The 20,948-nt window shown below is 39.3% G+C and overlaps 1 protein-coding gene across 7 annotated transcripts in view; it reads right to left on the bottom strand.

The window, feature by feature from the left end:
• The window catches only part of STXBP5 (syntaxin binding protein 5), a 251,237-nt gene that overhangs the window by 135,108 nt on the left and 95,181 nt on the right, over positions 1 to 20,948 (bottom strand). For 6 of the 7 annotated variants that reach the window (XM_061624073.1, XM_061624075.1, XM_061624077.1 and 3 more), the window contains 2 exons: positions 5,038 to 5,161; positions 3,552 to 3,630 (listed from right to left, as the gene is read on the bottom strand). In XM_061624073.1, the coding sequence (XP_061480057.1) occupies positions 3,552 to 3,630; positions 5,038 to 5,161 (203 nt within the window). Of the gene's footprint in view, positions 1 to 3,551; positions 3,631 to 5,037; positions 5,162 to 11,217; positions 11,304 to 20,948 lie in introns of those variants that run through there. The other variant, XM_061624079.1, reaches the window with a different exon arrangement.

Here is a 20,948-nt window from a genome sequence, read left to right as displayed (position 1 = left end):
AATGCTTCGTAGCTACCCTAGAAACTATTTACCTATATTAGTGTTAACCCATTCAGTTTTCCAGATGGCATCAAAAAGCCAGAGGAAAAGAAATTGTAATACCAGAAGGGAAAACTTTCTCTGCACCCATAGCTGAAGACTGAGTTCAACCTCAGTAAAGCTGTGAAACCTCCCTGCTTTTGCCAGTAAAGGCTGAAGAAATTTCAGAATCAAATCAAACCAGCTTGGTTGAGGCTGAACCGCTGCACTACTTCTTCAGAAAGTCCACCCTCCTCCCAGTAGAAGAAGAGTCAGGCAGTGCTCCATCTTCCCTTCAGGAAACTGTTGAAGGTGAAAGCATTTTCAGTGCCATCCACCCTCTCAGCATGTTTCTTAGCCAGCTCCACAATGACAGGAGCTTGGAATAAGGGAAGGAAGGAGAGCCCACAGAACTGCTACTTGTGAGATATCTTTCTCTTATGCCTCATGGAATGGTGCCTTACTCACCCCTCACACCCATATTCTTTCCTTTATAGGCTTTGTACGAAGAGGACCTCCCCCTCCTCTGTTACTATGAGGAAGGGAGTCCTTAACCTCTTGGAAAAGCAGGGGCATACCCATGAGAGAAACATTTGAAGAAAAGCCCATGACTGACATAGGAAACAGTGTGACTCACCCCATCTGCAGAAGCTCCTGTCTCAGAGCGCCAGGCACTGTCAGAGGAGGAGGCATTCGAATCTGACCAGTCCCCTGGCGGATGACAATTGAGGCCAGAGGCGGCAGAATCAACAGACAAAGCCTTTGAGGCTATGACACAGCTCTCTCTGCACAGCCAGGGGTGGGGAGCAGCCGGCTGCATGCAAATGCTGTCTGTGCACCGCTCAACCCCCTAGTAATTCTCAAGCCTGAGGATGTGGAAAGAGCCAGAGAACACTGAAATGCAAAGCCTCGCTGATCAATGATGCAGGAAGGGGGGAGCAATCAAGCGATCTTGCAGGGATCTGGTATGCTCAAATACTTGATTAATGGAGCAGTTGGGGCAACATGACAATCAAATAGAAATGGCACTGCCACTTAGGTCAGCTCAGACAAAACGGTGGTCCCACTTGATGTTTACTGTGGGACCTGCCAAGCTCCATGCCCGTCAGAAAATGAGAGAAGAGTTTCCTCTAAGGAACTCTGATGGAGGCAAAACATACCTTGCGACGGCCTGACACTCTCTCCCCTCAACCACAAAGGGACAATAGGGGGAAGGGAATAAAAAAGACACAAGACACACATGCAAACACACGCAGAGCAAAAGAAGTATGTACTGAGGCAAAACATTATATCCAATATAACAATAACTGTAGTAACACCAAAGGTGAAGAGAAGGAAGCATAGTAAAAATCACAGACTCAGAAAACAGATGATAGGAAAGGCATAAGACCAAGAAAAGGCAAATACTCAAGAGAGAACATGAGGAGCCAACTATCAACCGCAGGCAGGGTCAGTCTGGTGGGAGGGATGACTCCTCCCCCTGGAGAGGAGGCAAAAGGCTTTAGTGGACCCTGCCTGTTCCTTCCAGTAGAAGGCGTCATCCCTATCAGGAATGTTATCTATCATCCTCAGATAAACAGAATGCTGGACTCAGTATGCCTTTAGTTTGATCTGACAGGATGGTTCTTATGTTCTTAATGCAAATTAATTGGAAAGATTTGTGCACATGCTTAATTCACAGCAACAGGAATTAAAAGTTTGACTGGGTGATACTTTTACATATGTATTACATATAAATGGAGACCCACAAAGTCTTGTGATGTATTTTGAATTACTGAATCCCAACTTAATCATGAACCTCAACATCATAGGAAAAAAGTTATTTCCTTGCATAAGCTTTATGAGAATGCAGTAAGTTAGAGATGTATGCCACACCCTAAAGGTATTTCTTTCCATATTTCAAGATACTTGTAATGGAAATATTCAGTCTGCACATGTGCGTGTGTGAAATAATTCAGGATTCAAGAAAAAAATACTTCCTATGGCCCTAGTTAGTACCCTAGAAAGAGCTCTTTCACCTGTGACAGGTGGGGAGAGCCCTCAAGAACTCACTGAATCCTGAATTGGGGGAGAGGGAATTCTGGTTAATCATTCAGCCTCCACCTCTAGATTACTATAAGATGTAAGGTGCTTTATCAGGCTAATTTTGCTCCTTCTGTGTTCAGGTCCAGCACCAGTAGGTGGCCAGGTCAGGCACTGGTCGAGAGCCCTGTGGCTGGTCAAGGGCCCCTGCTGCTGAGAGGGTGGTGTTCCCACTTCACCATCCCTGCCAGCATTGGGTCACAGGCCACAACCAGAAGGTGGTGCAGACTGCATTGCCGGAGCTCCCTTTTCCCAGCCAACATCATCCCCACATGCATGTGCAGCTGGCAGGCATTTAAATACACTCAGTTGCTTCACCTCAGGTGTGCATGCCTGCCATCACCCAAGATGGAGGGTATCAACACACTCCTGCTGCCATCTTGGGTGATGGAAGGCATGTGTACTGATGTGTGAGGTGGCACAACTGGGCATATTTAAATGTGTGCACATGCACATGTATGCACACACAAGGGGAGGCGGGAGCCTGCAGTGGGCTGGTGCCAGCCCTGTCTGTTTTCTTCCCCCACCCCCACCCCACAAGCTAAGCAAAAATGTTAAAACTCTCCTCTATCTTTTTCTGCACATCTGGGAGCCAGCTTCTCTTTGCATATGGATAGTCCTATTTTGCTGCCCTACAGGTCAGCATAATGCCATTCATTTTACTATTAGATCAAATTATTATAATGTACATTCCATACTTAACTATAACAATTCTGTAATTTTGATTGTTGCAAAGAATTAAAAGATTTCTCATTCCATCAATTTTAAGAAATAAATATTATTTTGCTGAAGGTTGTGTGAAAGACCAAATGAATGGGAGCCTGAGAAACTATTTACTTTCACAATTATATTTGCTTGCAGTTTGTATTCTTACACAGCAAAAAATAATTCTTGATGCACAGAACTGAAGGATTCAAGAATACACAACGTGGTAGTGTGTTTTGTCATATTTTAAAGTCATATAAGGACTTCAGTAACAGCTGGTATAGCACAGTGGGGAGGAGAGCCTGACTGGGAGTCCAGAGTCTGTGAGTTCAAATCCCCACTCGTGTCTCTTGGGTGTCAAGGGCCAGCTAAAGATCACCTCCACAGTGAGTGGCTCAGGGGTTACACGCTCTGCCACCTGTGCAGCCATGGGCAAGCTGCATAGTCCCAAGGAGCCCAGTTGCCCCCCAGCGGACAAACAAGGGGATGGCTTATGCAGCTGTGGCAAGCTGAGCAGGACCTAGCCAGCTGGGGAGGACTAGCCTCAGAGGGAGGTAATGGAAAAACCCCTCTGAATACCGCTTACCATGAAAACCCTATTCATAGGGTTGCCATAAGTCAGGATCGACTTGAAGGCAGTCCATACATGCATAAGGACTTCAATAGCTGTTTTAGTTTTTCCCTTGCAAAGTCCGTATTTACCGCAAATATCCAAAACAAAGTTTAAAAAGTTTCCTAATTCTTACCCAGTTCTGGTAGTTTTGTATTCCACTTTAAGAATAGGTTTACAAGGCTCTGGCTTCTTTCCATCTTTTACCTGCTTTCCTAAAACAAAATATTTCTTATTTACATTTAAAAATAAATTGATAAATCTTAGAACCCACATCAATACTGTTAAGAATATTTCCATATATCTAAAATTCTATATTAACACTACCAAGTGTCTATCATACTATCCTTGCAGATTCAGTGCAAATAAACTTAACTACATCTTTTCTAAACAGTATATATTTGTCTGGAACAACCTTCAAAAATCCTGTGTACTCTCTTACTTGAGAGAGTCTAAATCCATTGAAGCCAATATTTACTCTCATGTAAATAGACATAGAACTGAATTGGAGAGCTATGAAGATTAAAGAACTCTTTCCCCTTTATTGTTACCTCTGTCATAAAAACTATTAAAAAGCAAGCAGGTTTAACAAGGAAATTGCCATTTTTACAAAAACTCACCTCCACTATATCAACACGCAATTGACTAAAAAGTAGTGTTACCTTTTACAGTTCTTATTTTACATAAATAGTGAGAACCTTTGCAGGGTCCACAGACTTAAAAATTAAGTTCTAATTTTAATTTCTAAAAAATCAGAGCTAAGTTTGTAAAATTGTTTTTATGTCCATAGACAAGTCTATAAGGTGCAACTGGAGACATATCTTTCAAAATGTAAGAAGCTATCGTAGTTAAAATTATGTTCACAGTATACTTTAAAATCCCTAAAGTTTTGAAGACAAAGATATACAGAACTGCAGCCTTGGATTTCCTTGGTAATTTTACATTATATATAGTACAGTGCCTGCACTAAGGGTGAAAGCAATCTCACAAATTATGATGGTGTTCTGTTATTCTGATATAGGCTGGCTCCTCCCCCTTCCTCACAAATTAGTTTAGCAGTTGGCATGCCCATAATAACCAGGCCAGCTTGTTTTTGAACCAGCTGCTGCAGATGTCTGACAGCTTGATCTACAGCAACTAGCAGGTGGCAATGTTTAGCTCCATGGCATGAAAAACTTCATTTGTTGACATCTGCATATTAAGCTTCTATTGAAACCACTGGAGCATACCAGGTTGTTGCCCCCTCCCTGAGCCAGTTTGCAACCCTAATAAACAAATAAATAAATAGCCATCAGCTGCATATTCCTAGTCTGCCTTGGGTCCCAGTAGGTGCAGTTAGACTGGTTTTCCTTTGTGATTTTGATGGAATAATACAAGCAGAACTCCTGGCTTAGCCCCCAAAGCAATTGATTACAGAAGACAAGGCAGATGATATAAGCAGCAGCAGACTGCAAGGATCTGGTACATTCTGGCCCATGGGTATCAAGAATTGGTTGGGGTGAAGAAGCCACCAGAACAAATAAATATCACTAGGCAAGCAGATTAGTTGCTTTAGCGCAAACCACTTTAAAGCATAGTGTATGGACTATGTTAAATACAACACACATCCAATTTGAACTTACCATGTGGAGTGATTGTCTGCAATGGCTTGGTAGGATTCCTTACATTCCATATAGTCAAGGTGCCATCCGAATGGCTACAAATAAACTGCTTTCCTTCATGGTGCCAAGCTACAGAATGGATTGCCTGATTAAAGGGGGGAGGGGAAATCAGAACATATTCAAAGCATTAAGCAGAAATCTAACAATTTCAGTTAGATATTGCTTAAATACTCCACTGTAGTTCATGTGATTAAATCATGTGATAAAATGCTATTTTTAAATGTAACTCTGACTCTGAAATAAATCCTTTTCTTCTGTAAATAATCATATTTTATGTGTGTTGTATAGCAGTCACACTATTTAATATCATTTTTTAGTTTAATACTGTTGCTGTAAGCCTAATGCAACTATATAATTCAGTGGTACAAATGAGAAAAATATACAAATATTTATTTCCAATAGCTGGAGGTACACTGATTTGTTAGAATGGAGTATGGTCCTATAACTTTTGTCCTGACTAAAAAGTAAAGTACTGCAGCCTCACATTTATAATGGCCCCTTTGCCTGCAGTGCTGGTGAAAGTTTCACAGACAATTATTCTCATGCCTTAGTTTGGATGCTATGCTGCTCTTAAAGTGATGTATTTTATGATCTTTGTAACTAACATGCATTATCTCTTAAGATTCAGTTATCATAATCAATGTATGTGAAAGGGAGCTAGCCCATAAAATTGATTTCCAAATTCTGACAGGTCAATTAGATCTGTCATGCTCCTGTCTGATAAAGTCATCAAAGCCTTACATCATACTGTGTCAAAAATGTAGTATCAATCAAGAACTTATAATTTCTCCAGTGTAAATCAGCATGTATCAACACCTTGCTAACTATGCACAGCTGAAAAGGTGGCATTTGATTTTTCCAAGGCAATAATAAACCTAAATTGTCATAAAACAAGAATCAGATATAACATTTAGGAAACAGGCTCTGCGATCAATAAATTCTTTACTGTCTGCAAAAACTGAATCCAATTTCTAAACTTACTAAGATTACTACATTAAATCCCTGAAGTATAAAATATGCATCTTGTTATTTTATACTTTGACTAGAACATTAAATTGCTGAAGTCATACACATGAAGTAGAGGACCAAACCCCTTTAAAGGACAGTCAAAACACCTTCAAAGTAATACTTCAAAATAACTCCAACTTAACAGCTAATACCTTTGAGAATTCTGTAACTTGGAAGTGGCTGGATAATTCATAGCAATGCTAAATGACAATCAAGTACTGTTACTGGCAAAAAATCCCTAAAATTAAATACTCTTTAGAAATGTATTACTCTATTGCAGAGGTGGCTAACCTGTGGCCCTCCAGTCCAGATGTGATTGGACTCCAACTCTCATCAGCTCCAACCAGCATGGCCAATGGCCAACCATCAGGGATTATCGGAGTTGTAGTTCAACAACTGGAGGGTCACTGATTAGCCACTCCTGCTATATAGTGTTAAGCTTTGGTATATTTTTAGTTTTTCACTCTCTTCTCATTGCTAAACTGCCAAGGAATCCCAGAACTCCCTAGAACATACTTTGAAAAGCAATATAGTATACAATATTGAATATAACTTTAGCCTTATTTCACTAGTACATCTGAAATGTTGGAACTTTAAAAACTTAGACATAATGATACCATATGCAACATTAAAAAGGCATTAAATGCAAGGTAAAATTAGACTATCAGATCAAAATGCAAGGCGAAAATCAGAACTATTTGCTTTATGACTTGAATATTCCAGCCAAGTATAAAACACTACTCCTGCGTCAAGGTATTAAGAAACAAAGCAAACAGCAGCAACTAACTTTTTTTTACACTTTTTTACACTCTTATTCTTTTCATCCCAGTAAAGGGATTGCTCATTTCCTAAAATGCCTGCAGCATGGCTTGTGAAATCTGATGCCTTTCTAGGTTTCTTTCAAATCATCTCTATATCACAAATTATATGATTACTACTAGTTGATGTGCAAGACCCTCCGTGGCGCAGAGTGGTAAGCGGCGGTAACGCAGCCGAAGCTCTGCTCACGGCCAGAGTTCGATTCCAACGGAAGGAGGAAGTCGAATCTCCGGTAAAAGGGGTCGAGGCCCACTCAGCCTTCCATCCATCCGTGGTCGGTAAAATGAGCACCCGGCATATGCTGGGGCGGGGGAGTGTAAAGAAAGGCCGGGGAAGGAACTGGCAATCCCACCCCATATATACGGTCCGCCTAGTAAATGTCGCAAGACGTCACCCTAAGAGTCGAAAACGACTTGCACTACAGGCATATCCCGCTTTAACGTTCACAATGGGACCGGAGAGTATACTTTAAGCGAAAATAAACTTTAAGTGAAGCAATTGTCTTCACTTGTACTGCAAGCAATCACCACTAGATGGCAGTGGCGTACGTTATTGCGAAGCATGCAAACGTTAAGCGGGGTATGGGGACGTATGGAGCATGTACATTATAGTGAGGCGACGTTAAGTGAAGCGACGTTAAGCGGGGTATGCTTGTATAAGTGTGGGGACACCTTTACCTTTAGTTGATGTATCAAAGCTAAGCAAATACATCTTCCCTATATTACTTTCACCTTTATCAATATAGCTTCTCAAAACATTCCAATGCTCTGCTGCAATATAAGAAAACTTTGATACAGACTTCCTGAAGTTGTGCATTCAAATTCATGTCATCATATGATGTTTTTAAATATTACAGCACAAGCCAGGGGAAGGAGGGGAAAAAGAAGTTACTTAGCAGTGACACAGAAATAGTGATGGAAACTATGGCTAAAAATTCACATTTGTAGTTGTACTGGTTTCAGCACGTGTCTTACCTTTGTTTTCTGAAATTTGAAGCACATGACTTTAACTCCACCCCCTTTTACTCCAAAACGTGAGAAATTGGAGATTGAATGTGTTTTACCTTGAAGTCAACTTCACACAGACTTCAAAACTAACTGCCTATCAACCCCATTGCCAGTCCAAGGTATGTCCAATAGAAATACTTTGCTGTAGGCTCAAGCAGAGATAGGGATTGGCCCAACTTTGCTGTGGATGGTCCTAAAAGGCCTAACATCAGCAGTGGGGAAGGGAAATGTGTTCAGCCATGGGCAATTGTGTTTCAAACCACAGCCAGACAAGACAGTCTCACTGCTTTTGAAACAACTAGTGCGCACATAGCCTATGTCTTGTGATATATATTGGTCTCATGAAGGAACAACAAAGAAAAGCAATTTCATGAGAGAAGGTGAAAATCTTTTCTGTAAAACTGATTTTTCCTTCACTGGAGGGGGACTAATTCACACTCTGAAGTGGTGTGGCAGTACATTATGATAGGAATAATCAAGATAGGAATTGTTGTAGACTCAAACTAGATAAGCCTTTATGGCAGGATGCGGCGAACCTCCAGCCTGTAGGTCTAATTAGGCCCACCATGCCTCCTATTTGGCCTGCAGAGCAGTTTTGGCCAAGCCATGCCCATCTGTCCTATATGAAATAATGTGCAGGATAGGTCCAAGGGTGTTTGCAGGTAACACTGATCAGTTAATCGATGGCAACTCAAAGTGCTGTGCACAGAGCTTTGCTGATTGTTGGGGCTTGCATAGCTCCATGTGCAGTGCTTTTACTCCATAAAGTTATGGGAAAAACAAGTGAGAATATATTCCTATTCTGCCTTTGTGATTTGGCAGATAGGAGTGTACCACTTGCTGCTTTGTTTGACTTGTAACTCAGCAGGTGAACAGTAAAATTTATAGCTGTGATACAGACCACAGCAGAATGCTGGGGCTTTGGGTGAAAAAGATGACAAACCATCCTACTACTACAAATGCAATCCAATCAACTCACTCTTCCCACCATGACAGTATTGCCTTTTCTTTGTCAACTACAAAAAAACTGATCCTTTTCTCAATTCATGAGCAAGATCAGTGTAATTTAAAAACAAACTTAAAAAGCAGACAGTTTGGGTAACCTTTCCACCTGGGTGCTTTAACAATGCTACTCACCGCCCTAGCTTGTAATTACTTAACTTCTACAGTTCAGTTCAGATAGGTTGATCCTTAACAATGATGATGATATGGCATAATTTTCCATATGAAATTTTAATTTTTTTAAAAGCACATCACTTAGGTACAATGTTTCTACGGAGGCAAATTCTGTCTACCACTCCTGACAGTGATGGCATAGACTCCACCAGCAGGGATGACATGGTGAGCTGAGCCCTTAGGGTCCCTGCAATATAAAGGCCCTCCCTTCACATATACTCCATCTGTCATAATAATGCATTTTCCCAAAATATATCTAATAAACATTTCTCAACATTCTGTAAAATGGAAAGCAGCAGAGAGATAGAAATGCTAGGAACCATTTGAAGCAGGGAAGGCACTGCATCCATCCCTGTCTCCATCAGACCAGGGACCTAACTGATGCATTTTGCAATGTTTTGCCATTCTCCAAACCAAGATGAATTCAGGAAGGACTGTGAAAAGTAAATAATTTAATCCCACCTACACCAAGCTCCTTGCAAAGTAGAAAACAAGTATTTCTTGTTTACATTGGTGATTTTAGCATTATGAATATGAGGTAGGTGCAGATCTGCATGAAGAAAATGGACTTCCATCTATCACTGCCACAGGTGGAGCCCAGTTTACTTCTCTAGTTTTCTGTGTATAATATAAAATTATAGGCAATTCTTGGGTTCTCTCGTCACACCTTTGTACAAACCAAAAAACTGAAAAGCAGGGCTGCACAGAGAGTAAAAAGGATAGATTCTCATCAGCTCCTAAAACAACTCCTAAAACAAATGGACAGCAAAAAGGAAAAGAAAAAAGGAAAAGTTCAAAGAATTTATCTAGCACCCTAATATGCCCAACATATTTCAGAGTATCCCATTCTTTAAGAGAACTAACAGGTAACTAGGACTATATTAAGAGCACTAAATATTAAATGATCCTTATGTAAGAATATGCATTCTATATGAAATATGAAAACAAACTATGAAATGTCATCAGAAATCTCCACTGTCTGAGATTGTGGATATTATATATAATTTGTTTACAGATTTAATTTAATGTACTTGATTGGATTAATGTGTAAGCAATGTTTGTTTGGTGCTGCCCTTCCTTTTTTGTCACAGATCAGGTAGACTGTTGCAGAAGTGAAAAATGCTTATCTAAAAATGGAAATTACAGGGGGGGAACATGACAGATTTCACCTTTTCCCCAGCATCACTCAATATAGAGCTTGAGCCCATATAAAAACGACCCACTTGTTTTGTTTTTTACTTTAAATAAAGGTAGACTTTCCCACCTGCCTTTATTATAGGGATTTTGCTAGTAGGTTTGCTAGCTAAGATTGTCACTTTATTATTTAGCACTAATAATTCAACTTGAATATTGAACAAAATTAGTCAAAGCCATCCATACTATCTGGATCTGTTCTACTATTTTTGTTCAATATTAAAGTTTGAAGTTGAATTATTAGTTTTAAATAATTTACACTAGAATAATAATTTATTAATACAACATAAGTGTTTTACTACTTCACACTAACACAGTACAAGAATCAGATCTGGGACTCATTAGTTCACAAATGTCTCCTACAGCATCCAACTCCAAGGGAAATCACCAATGAGAATAGATCCCACTCAACTAGCAAAGTCCCTACCACAAACATTATGGTGGACATCTGGCCATTTCTAAAAAATTATCTAATTCAAATGTTCACAAAATATTGGTTTCTGTGCTTGTTTTATATATTCTATCATCTATTTCTCACTAAAGGCTGGTATTTTAAAACTGAGAAAAATCAGTCTAAAATGTGTTGCTATTTTCTAATCTATAAATTACAACTGTCATAGAACTGCAAGATTGAGTGTTTCAGTATCTGCATACCTGAAGCTCTCAGAATTTTAAGTGAGTGGAATTCTATAAGTATCATTGCTTTTTTCTGTCTTTTTAAAATGGGCGCTACATTAATGCAAATAGCGTAGGGAGCCAGCTTGAAGCTCCAAACATTTCCCCGTTTTCCCTTCAATTCATCAAATATAGAAATATGTAGAACTTCTAGGGAAGAAAAGTATCTATATAGTCTGTTCCTGTAGACTACACTGACTGTCCAAACGAGGCTATATTAATTACAATGCTACCAACTCCTAACCTAATCACACTCACTAACCTTTAAGTGTAGGGCAAATTCCAGTCTTGGGATTACAGCAGAGGGCCACATTAGTAACATCACACATCAAAAATAGGCTTCTGCCTCCTGAATGGACTGAAGATTCGTCATAAGATGCCCTAAAAAAGGAAAATATTTTCTCTCTTTTACAGAATGCTCCCTTAAAATAGCCAATACGCTCCTTGTTTTGGACTAATCATGGTTACCAGGGCAGCATCTAGAATGAAATACCAGAAAGTGGTATTTGTCTTTAAATGTCATGCTGATTAAACAAGTTGAGAACAATTTAGCATTTTAGTAGTTGTGATAGCTTCAATATGGCTACAAGTGGAATTGTGACTGTTTTTATGTAACTTTGAGAGGAAAAGGCTTTTTGGCAGAGAACAGGGAAACAAAAAAAAGCAACAGAGAAAGCTAAATATACACACTAACAACAAAAACAAAAGTATCAGTTGTCTTATTTCACAAGTTACTTCCTTGTAAACTGAGAAGTTAATATACTAGGTGAAAGGAAATTTTTGGGAAAAGATTCCATAGTTACACGGCTCAGCTTCCATTTTTGGGTTTTTTTCCCTTATATAAAACTGTACTGCATAAATTATTACCTTGTGGACTCTAAATGAAAATGTTGGTTCATGAATTCATATAAACAGAAAAGGAAAGAATGCTAAACTCTTTTATTTACTGTTGACACACAGGTATTAGCAATTTACATTTAATAAGCCTTGAAATATCTCACATCAACTTTCATTTTATTACAAATATGTCAGCTTCCGCTATGAAGTGTTTTGCTGCATTAACAGATATTAAGACAAATATTTAAGGCACCCAACATTTAGTTCTATCACTTTTGACTGGCAGTTCACTTCCTATTGCTAAAAAATACTTTCAGAAATGTTAAGCTATAATCCTAACAAAGGGGCATAATAAAGTGTTGTGCCTCTGTTACTCACACTTCCTAGAGATAGTAAATATTATTTGTAGTCAACACAAGTCTTTACTATCCAGGATGTATAGGTTTGACTTGCAATTATCCTTACAATGAAACAACCAATAAAAACCCATTCTTAAGAGTTACAGCTCTGCTGTTAGACTATAATGTATCAACTGAGCTGAATAGAAGTGACTTTTGTAAACAGGGTTATTTATTTAAAATATTTATAAACCGCACTTTCTTATAAAATCACAGCTGACTCAGATGTAATACAAAATAGAGCTGGGTATAATCAGTATACTGATGACACTTCACTCCAAAACTTCTAATGACAGCTCTCAATGACTTCATATAGATGTTGAATAGCGCTGGGGACAAAATGGTGCTCTGTGGCACTCCTTAGTGTATGCAGGAGGGAGGCAAAGAGTGCTCTCCCAAAGCTACTCTCTGGGTGCGGTCCTGCAGGTAGGAATGGAGCCACTGTAGCAGAGTGCTACCAGTGCCCATCCCACAGAGTCAGCCCAGGAGAAAACCATGTCAGTGGGATCAAAAGCCACTGAGAGATCAGGAAGAAGCAGGAAGATTGCACTCCCCCGTCATTCTCTCTATAAAGGTCATCCATCAGTGATTAAGCCTGATTCAGTCTCAAGCCCAAGTCTGAACTGAAACTGGAATGGATCCAGATAGTCTCATTCAGGAATGTCCACAGTTGTTCTGCCAGAAACCTCTCAATTGCCTTCCCTACAAAGGGGGTATTTGCAACACGGCAATAGTTGTTACAATCCACTGGGTCAAGAGTCAGCTTTTAAATAGTGGCCACACCGCCACCTTGTTTAAGACAGCAGGCACCACTCCCTCATGCAGTGAAACAGTCATTTCTTCCTGGACCTACGCAGTCAGTACCCACCCCCATTTGATTTCACCAGCCATGATGGGCAGAGATCCAAAGGGCACATAGTTGGGAGCATACCTGACAACACCCTATTCATTTCAGTAGGCTGTATAAGCTGATTATCGATCCTACAAAATTGGAAAAGATGCAGAACTGGACACTTCAGCATCTAAATAGCCTCACAATCAAGCGACTTTGTCCTCAAAATGATGGGCCAAATGGTCATAGCAGGCCTACGTTCCTCCAGAGGCTTGCCCCCACCAGCAGATGAGACAAAGACAACCCAGAAAAGCCCTGGTGGATGGAATTCTTTGGTGACTTCATTGCCGCTTGGTAGGTATAATTTAATTAATGATTGGTCAGTGTTGAAGCAGAATCTGTGGTGACACCATTTTAACCATTGTCCAGCCTACCTATTTACCTTCAGCTCACTGGAATACCAAGGAGCACTACAGGGTCTACAGTGCCAGAGCAGACACTCAGAAGCTATCATATTAACAGCCCTTCTCATCTCTCCATTCTACAACAAGACAAGAGCCTTGATAGGATCATCTGTCTGTCTATAGAAAGTCCCTTAGAGCTTTCAAGAATCCATCAGGACCTGTAAGTTTCCTGGGTGGACCATCTTAGTCTCCCACCTCTGCATCAATTTGATATCTGTGAAGAGAGACTCTGCTAAGGCCCTACATTTGTCACCCAAAACAATTCTGCTAAACAGTACTTTGCATACAGAATTACAAAGCACACCTTCTCTGCTACAACAGCATGGTCTTTAGGTAATCGCTTTGGGCATGATTTAAATGCTGCCTGTTCACTGGATGTCGATCTACTGAGTTTGCCTCACCTTTAAAAACAAACAAAGCCCTCCTGAAAAAGAGGTAGGCAGACCTAACTACATGTATACAGAAATTCACCTCAAAATTATCAAACTAATGAGATAATTATCAAATGTAATAAAATGTATTTTAATATATTAATATAATCAATATTTAATATAAAACAAAACACTACCCATTAAAGTGTGTGTGTGTGTGTGTGTGTATATATATATATATATATATATATATATATATAAAATATAAAATGAACAAACAGCTATAAGATCCACAAATATCTTATTCCATGAGTAAATTCTTAAAGGATGAAAGAATAGGATGAAACATAATTTCCATGAAACCACAGATGGAACAAAGACAGAATCTCTGTCTAAGAATCTCTTAGTCAGCTATCCTATACAAACATTTAAGAGTTAAGTTCCATGGAACTCAGTGGGGCTTATTCCTGAGCAGACATGTATCTTATTGCACTGTTAATGTGCTCTCGCATTCCAGAAATCTTTACAGCTAGGAAATATTCTAACGCAGGGCAGGGGAGCCTCTTGGGCTGGCATAGTTCCCAATTTGACCCACAAGGTTGTTTTTCCCAAATCATGCCCTCCTGATGTCATATATGAGATCAGGCATGGGGCAGGTAGAGACGTGGCTGGATTGGCTGCACAGACAAGGTCTCCATGGCGCACGATCACAGAGCCGATTTCTGCAGAAAGTAGGCTTGGAGTCACTGCCCATCATCTGATAGGCAGTGACTTTAAGTCTGCTGGACTGGCTGCGTAACAGAGTTCCCCATGGAATCCACAGCTTGCTCAAAGTAGATGCTGTGAGCTACTACTGGTATTTTAAAACTATAAATGTTTATAAACAGAAACACACTCCACAAATGACAAAAATCTATCAATAAAGTTGATGATATAAGATACTACTGCTCTTCCAGGAGGAAGGGCAGGATATAATTTGTACTACTACTACTACAAGTAGTGGTAGTAGTAGCAATAATATTGATGAAAATAAAACCTTTAAAATTTTCTGAACAGAGAAATTCAACTGAATCAGTTTTCAGTATTTTCCTTAATCGCAAGTTAAACAATAAAAATATAGAAACCCTAAAACAGAAAAGAATGGGATTTAATACAATCACCTAATAACATTTTGTATTGTTTCATATGTCTATATTTGTACAGTTTGAATAACTGTATTGGAATCAGAGTAATCTAATACACCAAAAGGCACACATTTAGACACTGTAATATGACAAAGTTGTTACAAACAGAAAAAAATCAAAGAAATGTTCATTCTCCATGCAGAGTAAGTTAGGAGCAGTTTCAGACTAGTTAAAATTACCATGATGCTTAAAATCTGTGAAATGAAACATTGCTAGATCTCCATGAAATGATGTGTGGGAGACTTAGAATCTGTGGTTTTTATTTATTTACAACATTTAAATAAAAACTCTCTTGAACCAGCTGCCATTTCCAACTAGGGATTAAAAGCAGTCCCACATAGAGTGCATTACAGCAGTGCAACTTGGAAGTGTCTAAGACATGGGTCACCAAGGCAAGGTCCTACCTCTCCAGATATGGTCACAGTTTGTGAACTAACCTTAAACTGATACAAACTGTTCCAGGCAATGGCCATCACCTGAGCTTTCCAAGTTAGCATTGATTCCAGTAAAATTCCCAAATGGTGAGCTTGGTCTTGCAGGAGGAGAGTAACCTAAGGTTGCCAGGTCAGAAGCATCCCAAACCCTGACATTTCAGGGGTGGGGCCTAGTGATGTCATAGGGATGGGCCTGAGTGATGTCATTAAGTATGATACATTAAGCATCAACTGCAGTTGCTTGGAGCATACAATTAAACAAAACATTTCTCTCATTGGAAATTAAGATAGAAATCTTAGCTAAAAGATGGAGCCTGAGTAAGGAACATTTAATTTAGCCTACTTGCTTCTGGCAAGAAAGGTTTAAGTGCCCTCAGGCCAGGCCAGTCACCGGAAGGCCATTGTAGAAAGAAAGGAGCCTGGTGTTGTGGAGATGTTAGATGGAAGCACTCAGGAGTAAAGATGGATGCCCCTGAAGGCTGCAATTCTAAACACACTTACTAAGGGACTAAGCCCCATAGAACTCAATAGGACTTCTGAATACATATAGTTTGGTTTGTGCTGTTGATAAAGCTTGACTAGGGATCCTCTGCAAATATATCAATATGCAAGCACTCTTGGTCCGTGAAGAAACAGCCCAGCAATTTAAAATAATTAAACAAGAATTAGTGGAAAGCCGGGAAGAAGTGTTAGAAAGGAAGCTGGCAGACCTGGGAACCAGAATGACTGCAGTGGAAATGACAGCTTCAGCAGCCTTTGATCTGGCAGTAGCCCAAAATAAGAAAATCAAGCAGCTGAAGGTCTCAAATGCTAATTTAAAATTAAAAATGGCTGATCTCGAAGAGAGGAATAGAAGAGTTAATATGTGAGTAAGGGGGATAGCAGGCGAATCTGAGAATGGTGATTTTAAAAAACTGATCTTGCAATAGCTATCTTCACTTTTACCCCACTTCCTGGTGGAGATGGAAGATCTGGAAAGAGTACACACAGCACTCAGCACTAGAAGGAGAGACAAGTTCCCCAGAGATATAAGCATTGGTTTTGCAAGATATGCAAACAAAGAAGAATTATTAAAACAAATAAGATCTCTCAAAGAAGTTAAATATGAAAATAATGAAGTACTTATTTTACACAACCTTTCTTCAGAGACATGGTCAAGGCAGAGAGTTCTGTGCCCATGTACTTTAAAGCTACAGGAGCAGGGAATAAAATGTGTGAGGTTTCCCATTTTGTCTTATAGTCTCCCATGACAGAAAAACATTTATAGAAACAATTCAGGAAGTATTGGAAATCATGAAAACACTTCAATTAGATCTGCCTGAAGTTATAATGGACAGTATGCTCGAGAAAGAAGATGCAGAGGAAGGAGGAGTCTGGGAGACAGTCCAAGGGAAGTCTGCTACTAAGAAAATATTACTGGCTCCTGCAACGGGAACCCACCCCAGACTAGATCTCTTAATCTGCTATCAAGCATGAGAAGATAGACTTTGAGAGGGGTCTCTCTGTTTATAACTCTCAGGGGTTTGGAGACAGGAGTATTTTGCAAATCAATACAGGGTTATATGGTTCTCGTTTGTTTGGGGAGGGGAAGTTTGTTATTGTGCAGCATCTGAAGGGTGATTCGCTTTGAGGTTGCATCTTCATAAGTTTATTGGTGGGTTTGTTTGCAGGTTCCTCAGGAGGCGTGAATGGGGAAGAATCTTACTGGTTGGGGTGAGGTTCGGAATCTGCAACACCGTGTTAATGGTCACAATGTAAGCTGTTAGAAGATCATGTCTATGTACATGCTGGCTTTATTGGGAAAGGGGGATAGGGTGGGTTAGGGAGGAGATTAACAGGTTTAAAGAGTATAAGGGAAGGAGACAGTTATATTCCTGTTATGTATGTCTGATTATAAATGGTATTTGAATTACATTCTAAATGACGGATAATTTAAAGGTGGTGGTTGTTATAAGCCTTCAAGTCGCTTACAACTTATGGCGACCCTATGAATCAGCAACCTCCAATAACATCTTTTATAAATCACCCTGTTCAGATCTAGTAAGTTCAGGTCTGTGGCTTCCTTTATGGAATCAATTCATCTCTTGTTTGGTCTTCCTCTTTTTCTACTCCCTTGTTTTTTCCAGCATTATTGTCTTTTCTAGCGAATCATGTCTTCTCATTATGTATCCAAAGTATGATGGTTCAATAATTACTGCATTCCCTGGGATCCCCTTTCTTTGGAATTGGGATATATATTGAACTCTTCCAGTCTGTGGGCCATTGTTTAGTTTTCCATATTCGATGACAATTTTTTGTCAAAATTTGAACAGATTCAGTCCCAGTACCTTGTAGAAACTCTATTGGTATGCCATATGTTCCTGGTGATTTGTTTCTTCGAAGTATTTAAGAGCAGCTTTCACCTCACATTCTAAAATTTCTGGTTCTTCTTCATACAGTTACTCAAATCTGTCATCCTTGCATCTCTTTTACAGTGTATTGCTTCCACCTTCCTTTTATTTCATGTCTGTCAGTCAGTGTGTTCCCGTTGATTATTCAACATCCCTACTCTTGGTTTAAATTTCCCTTTCATTTCTCTAATCTTTTGGAATTGGGCTCTTGTTCTACCCTTTTTGTTGTCCTCTTCTATTTCTATACAATAACTATTGTAATAGTTCTTCGTCCCTAAGTACTAATTGCTGTACTATTGCATTTAGGGTTCTGACTGTGTTTCTATCTCCTTTTGCTTTCCTTCTTTCTTTAACCATTTTAAGAGTTTCTTCAGTCATCCAATGAGATCTTTCTCTCTTTTTAACCGGAGGTATTGTCTGTTTGCTTTCTTCCCTGATCATGCCTCTGACTTCACTCCATAGTTCTTCTGGTTCCCTATCAACTAAGTTTAAAGCCTCAAATCTGTTCCTTAGTAGATCTTTATATTCTTCTGGGATTATATTTAAATTGTATTTTGGTATTATGATTGCTTTCTTCTTCTTCTTGAGCTTTACTCTGATTTTCAATATTACCAGTTCATGATCTGTACCGCAGTCTGCTCCTGGTCTTGTATTCACTGAAAGTATGGAACTTCCCCATCTTCTGCTACCAATCATATAATCAATCTGATTCCTATCTTGACCATTGGTGATGTCCATGTGTAGTCATATTTTGGTTGCTCAAAATATGTGTTTGCAAGAAACAGATTATTAGCTTCACAGAATTCAATAAGACTCTCCTGCTTCATTTCTATCTCCTAAGCCCCATTTCCCCACAATTCCTAGTTCTTCTCTGTTCCCTACTTTTGCATTCCAGTCTCCCATTATTATCAGCAAATCTTGTTTTGGTGTGTGATCAATCTCTTCCTGTACTTCTGTGTAAAATCTCTCCAATTCCTCTGCACTGCCATTGGAGTGTAGAAATGGATGATGGTTATGTTAACAGGTTTTCCGCTTAATCTCATTGATGTAACACCGTCAGTCCTTGCGTTATAACTCTTAATTTTTTTGCTACATCACTTCTCAATATTAAAGCAACCCTGTTTCTTCATAATTTCTCATTTCCTGCATAAAATATTTTGTAATTGCCTAATTAAAAATGTCCCATTCCTGTCCATTTTAATTCACTCACGCCAAGTATTGTAATGTTGATATGTTCCATTTCTTGTTTGACAATTTCTAACTTTCCCTGGTTCATGCTTCTCACATTCCATGTTCCTACTATGTATGACGTACAACTCTGGACTCTCCTTTCGCACCTGTGCACATCAGCCTCCGGGCTTCCTTTCGGCTTTGCCCGATTGTGAAATTAGTCACAGCACTAACCATGCTTATCCGTTGTTCTTCCCCAGTAGCTCGCTGAATGCCATCTGACCTTGGGGGTCTCATCTTCCAGCACTATCTCATGTTGCATTTTGGATACTCTGTTCATAGGGTTTTTGTGGTAAGGGGTATTCAGAGGTGGTTTACCACTGCCTTCCTCCGAGTTTGGATGTATCTTAGTCTGGTGTCTCAGCTTTGACAATTCCGCCTTGGGTGACCTTGCTAGCAGTCTAGTCTCTTGGTCTAGACACTCTCAAACCCCCTCACCACGCTAAGGTGTGCATCCTAGAGGAGGCAATTAAGAGATCCAAGTTAAATGGACTATTCAGGGAGCTGAATCCCTCAATTCTGATGTTGTAAGATACACATAATGCTTTGCCTAATGTGGGCATACTGGGTCAAAAGAAATTGGGAAGATGCTATGTGGCACCAGGTTCTAACAAAGCAAGAGGAATGGCACTGCTGATTAATTGTAAAATCGATTTTGCAGCTGAAAGGATTCTGAAAGACCCAGAGGGGTGATTTCATGAAACAGAGGGCAGATTTAATATATAAATTAAATGTATTTTAACTGTAACTTGAACTTATAGGGCATGTTTTCAGACACCTTGATGACTACAGTTAGAAGGAAATTGCAGAGGAATACTCCTCATTGGGAGACCTACAACCATTCTAAGGAATTTTTGCAACTTTTATCTAAATATGACGTTAAGAAAGTATGGGCAGAAATGCACCCTCAGGATTATATTCACACATTCTTTTCTTGCCCCACATGGGTCATTCTCAAGACTTGATTTGGTAGCTGTCTCGAGTGATATATTACATTAAATTAAAAAGTCAACATATATCGGTCCCATAAGGGTATATAACAGATCATGCACTTTTATCAGTGATAGTGCGACTGACCCCCCACACACATTGGAACTAAACCGGTGTGGAGGCTCAATCCCACTCTTTTCATTTCAGAAGTATGTAGAGAACAGATTAGAAAAGATTTAGAACACTATTTTAAAGAAAATGATGTGGAGGAGGTTGATCCAGAACTAAAGTGGGAGACAACAAAAGCTATAATTAGGGGAACATGTATAAAAGAACTCAGTGCTTTCAAGAAACACAGGCAGGTGCAAATATTAGAATTAGAAAAAGAAATTGCTAGATTGACTAGAATGTATCAGGAAACAGGAGCATTAAAAGTACAGCAAGAGTTGGAAAAGAAAAGGACAGAACTAAACCTGTTAGACATGAATGAAACAGTGATTGGGATGTTTTATAAGAAACAGAAATTTTATGAATTTGACAGCAAAGGGTCACGCCTTGTGGCCAATCAGATTCAGAAAAAAAGAGCTAGGAATAAAATTAAGTCTACTTATACAGATAAGGGTTCTAAGATCTTTGATCCCTCCATCATAAATGAAGAGTTTGCTAAATATTTCAAAAATATCTATAAAGGGCTATTGATTTAACAGAAATTAGAGAGTATCAAAATAGTGTGAATGTTACCCCTCTCACAGAAATTGAGAGTAGGATACTAAACGATCCAATCTCTATAGAAGAAATAGGTAAAGCCATAAGAAAGATTAAATCAAATAAATTTCCAGGCCCCAATGGTTATACAGGAGGGTTTTATAAGCACTTTTGAGATATTCTTTCACCTTGTTTACAAAGAGTTTTCAATAATACTT

The sequence above is a fragment of the Rhineura floridana genome, chromosome 4 (genome assembly GCF_030035675.1).
Source record: "Rhineura floridana isolate rRhiFlo1 chromosome 4, rRhiFlo1.hap2, whole genome shotgun sequence".
In the NCBI taxonomy this organism is placed as follows: domain Eukaryota; kingdom Metazoa; phylum Chordata; class Lepidosauria; order Squamata; family Rhineuridae; genus Rhineura; species Rhineura floridana.
This window is presented reverse-complemented; position numbering and strand designations above follow the sequence as displayed.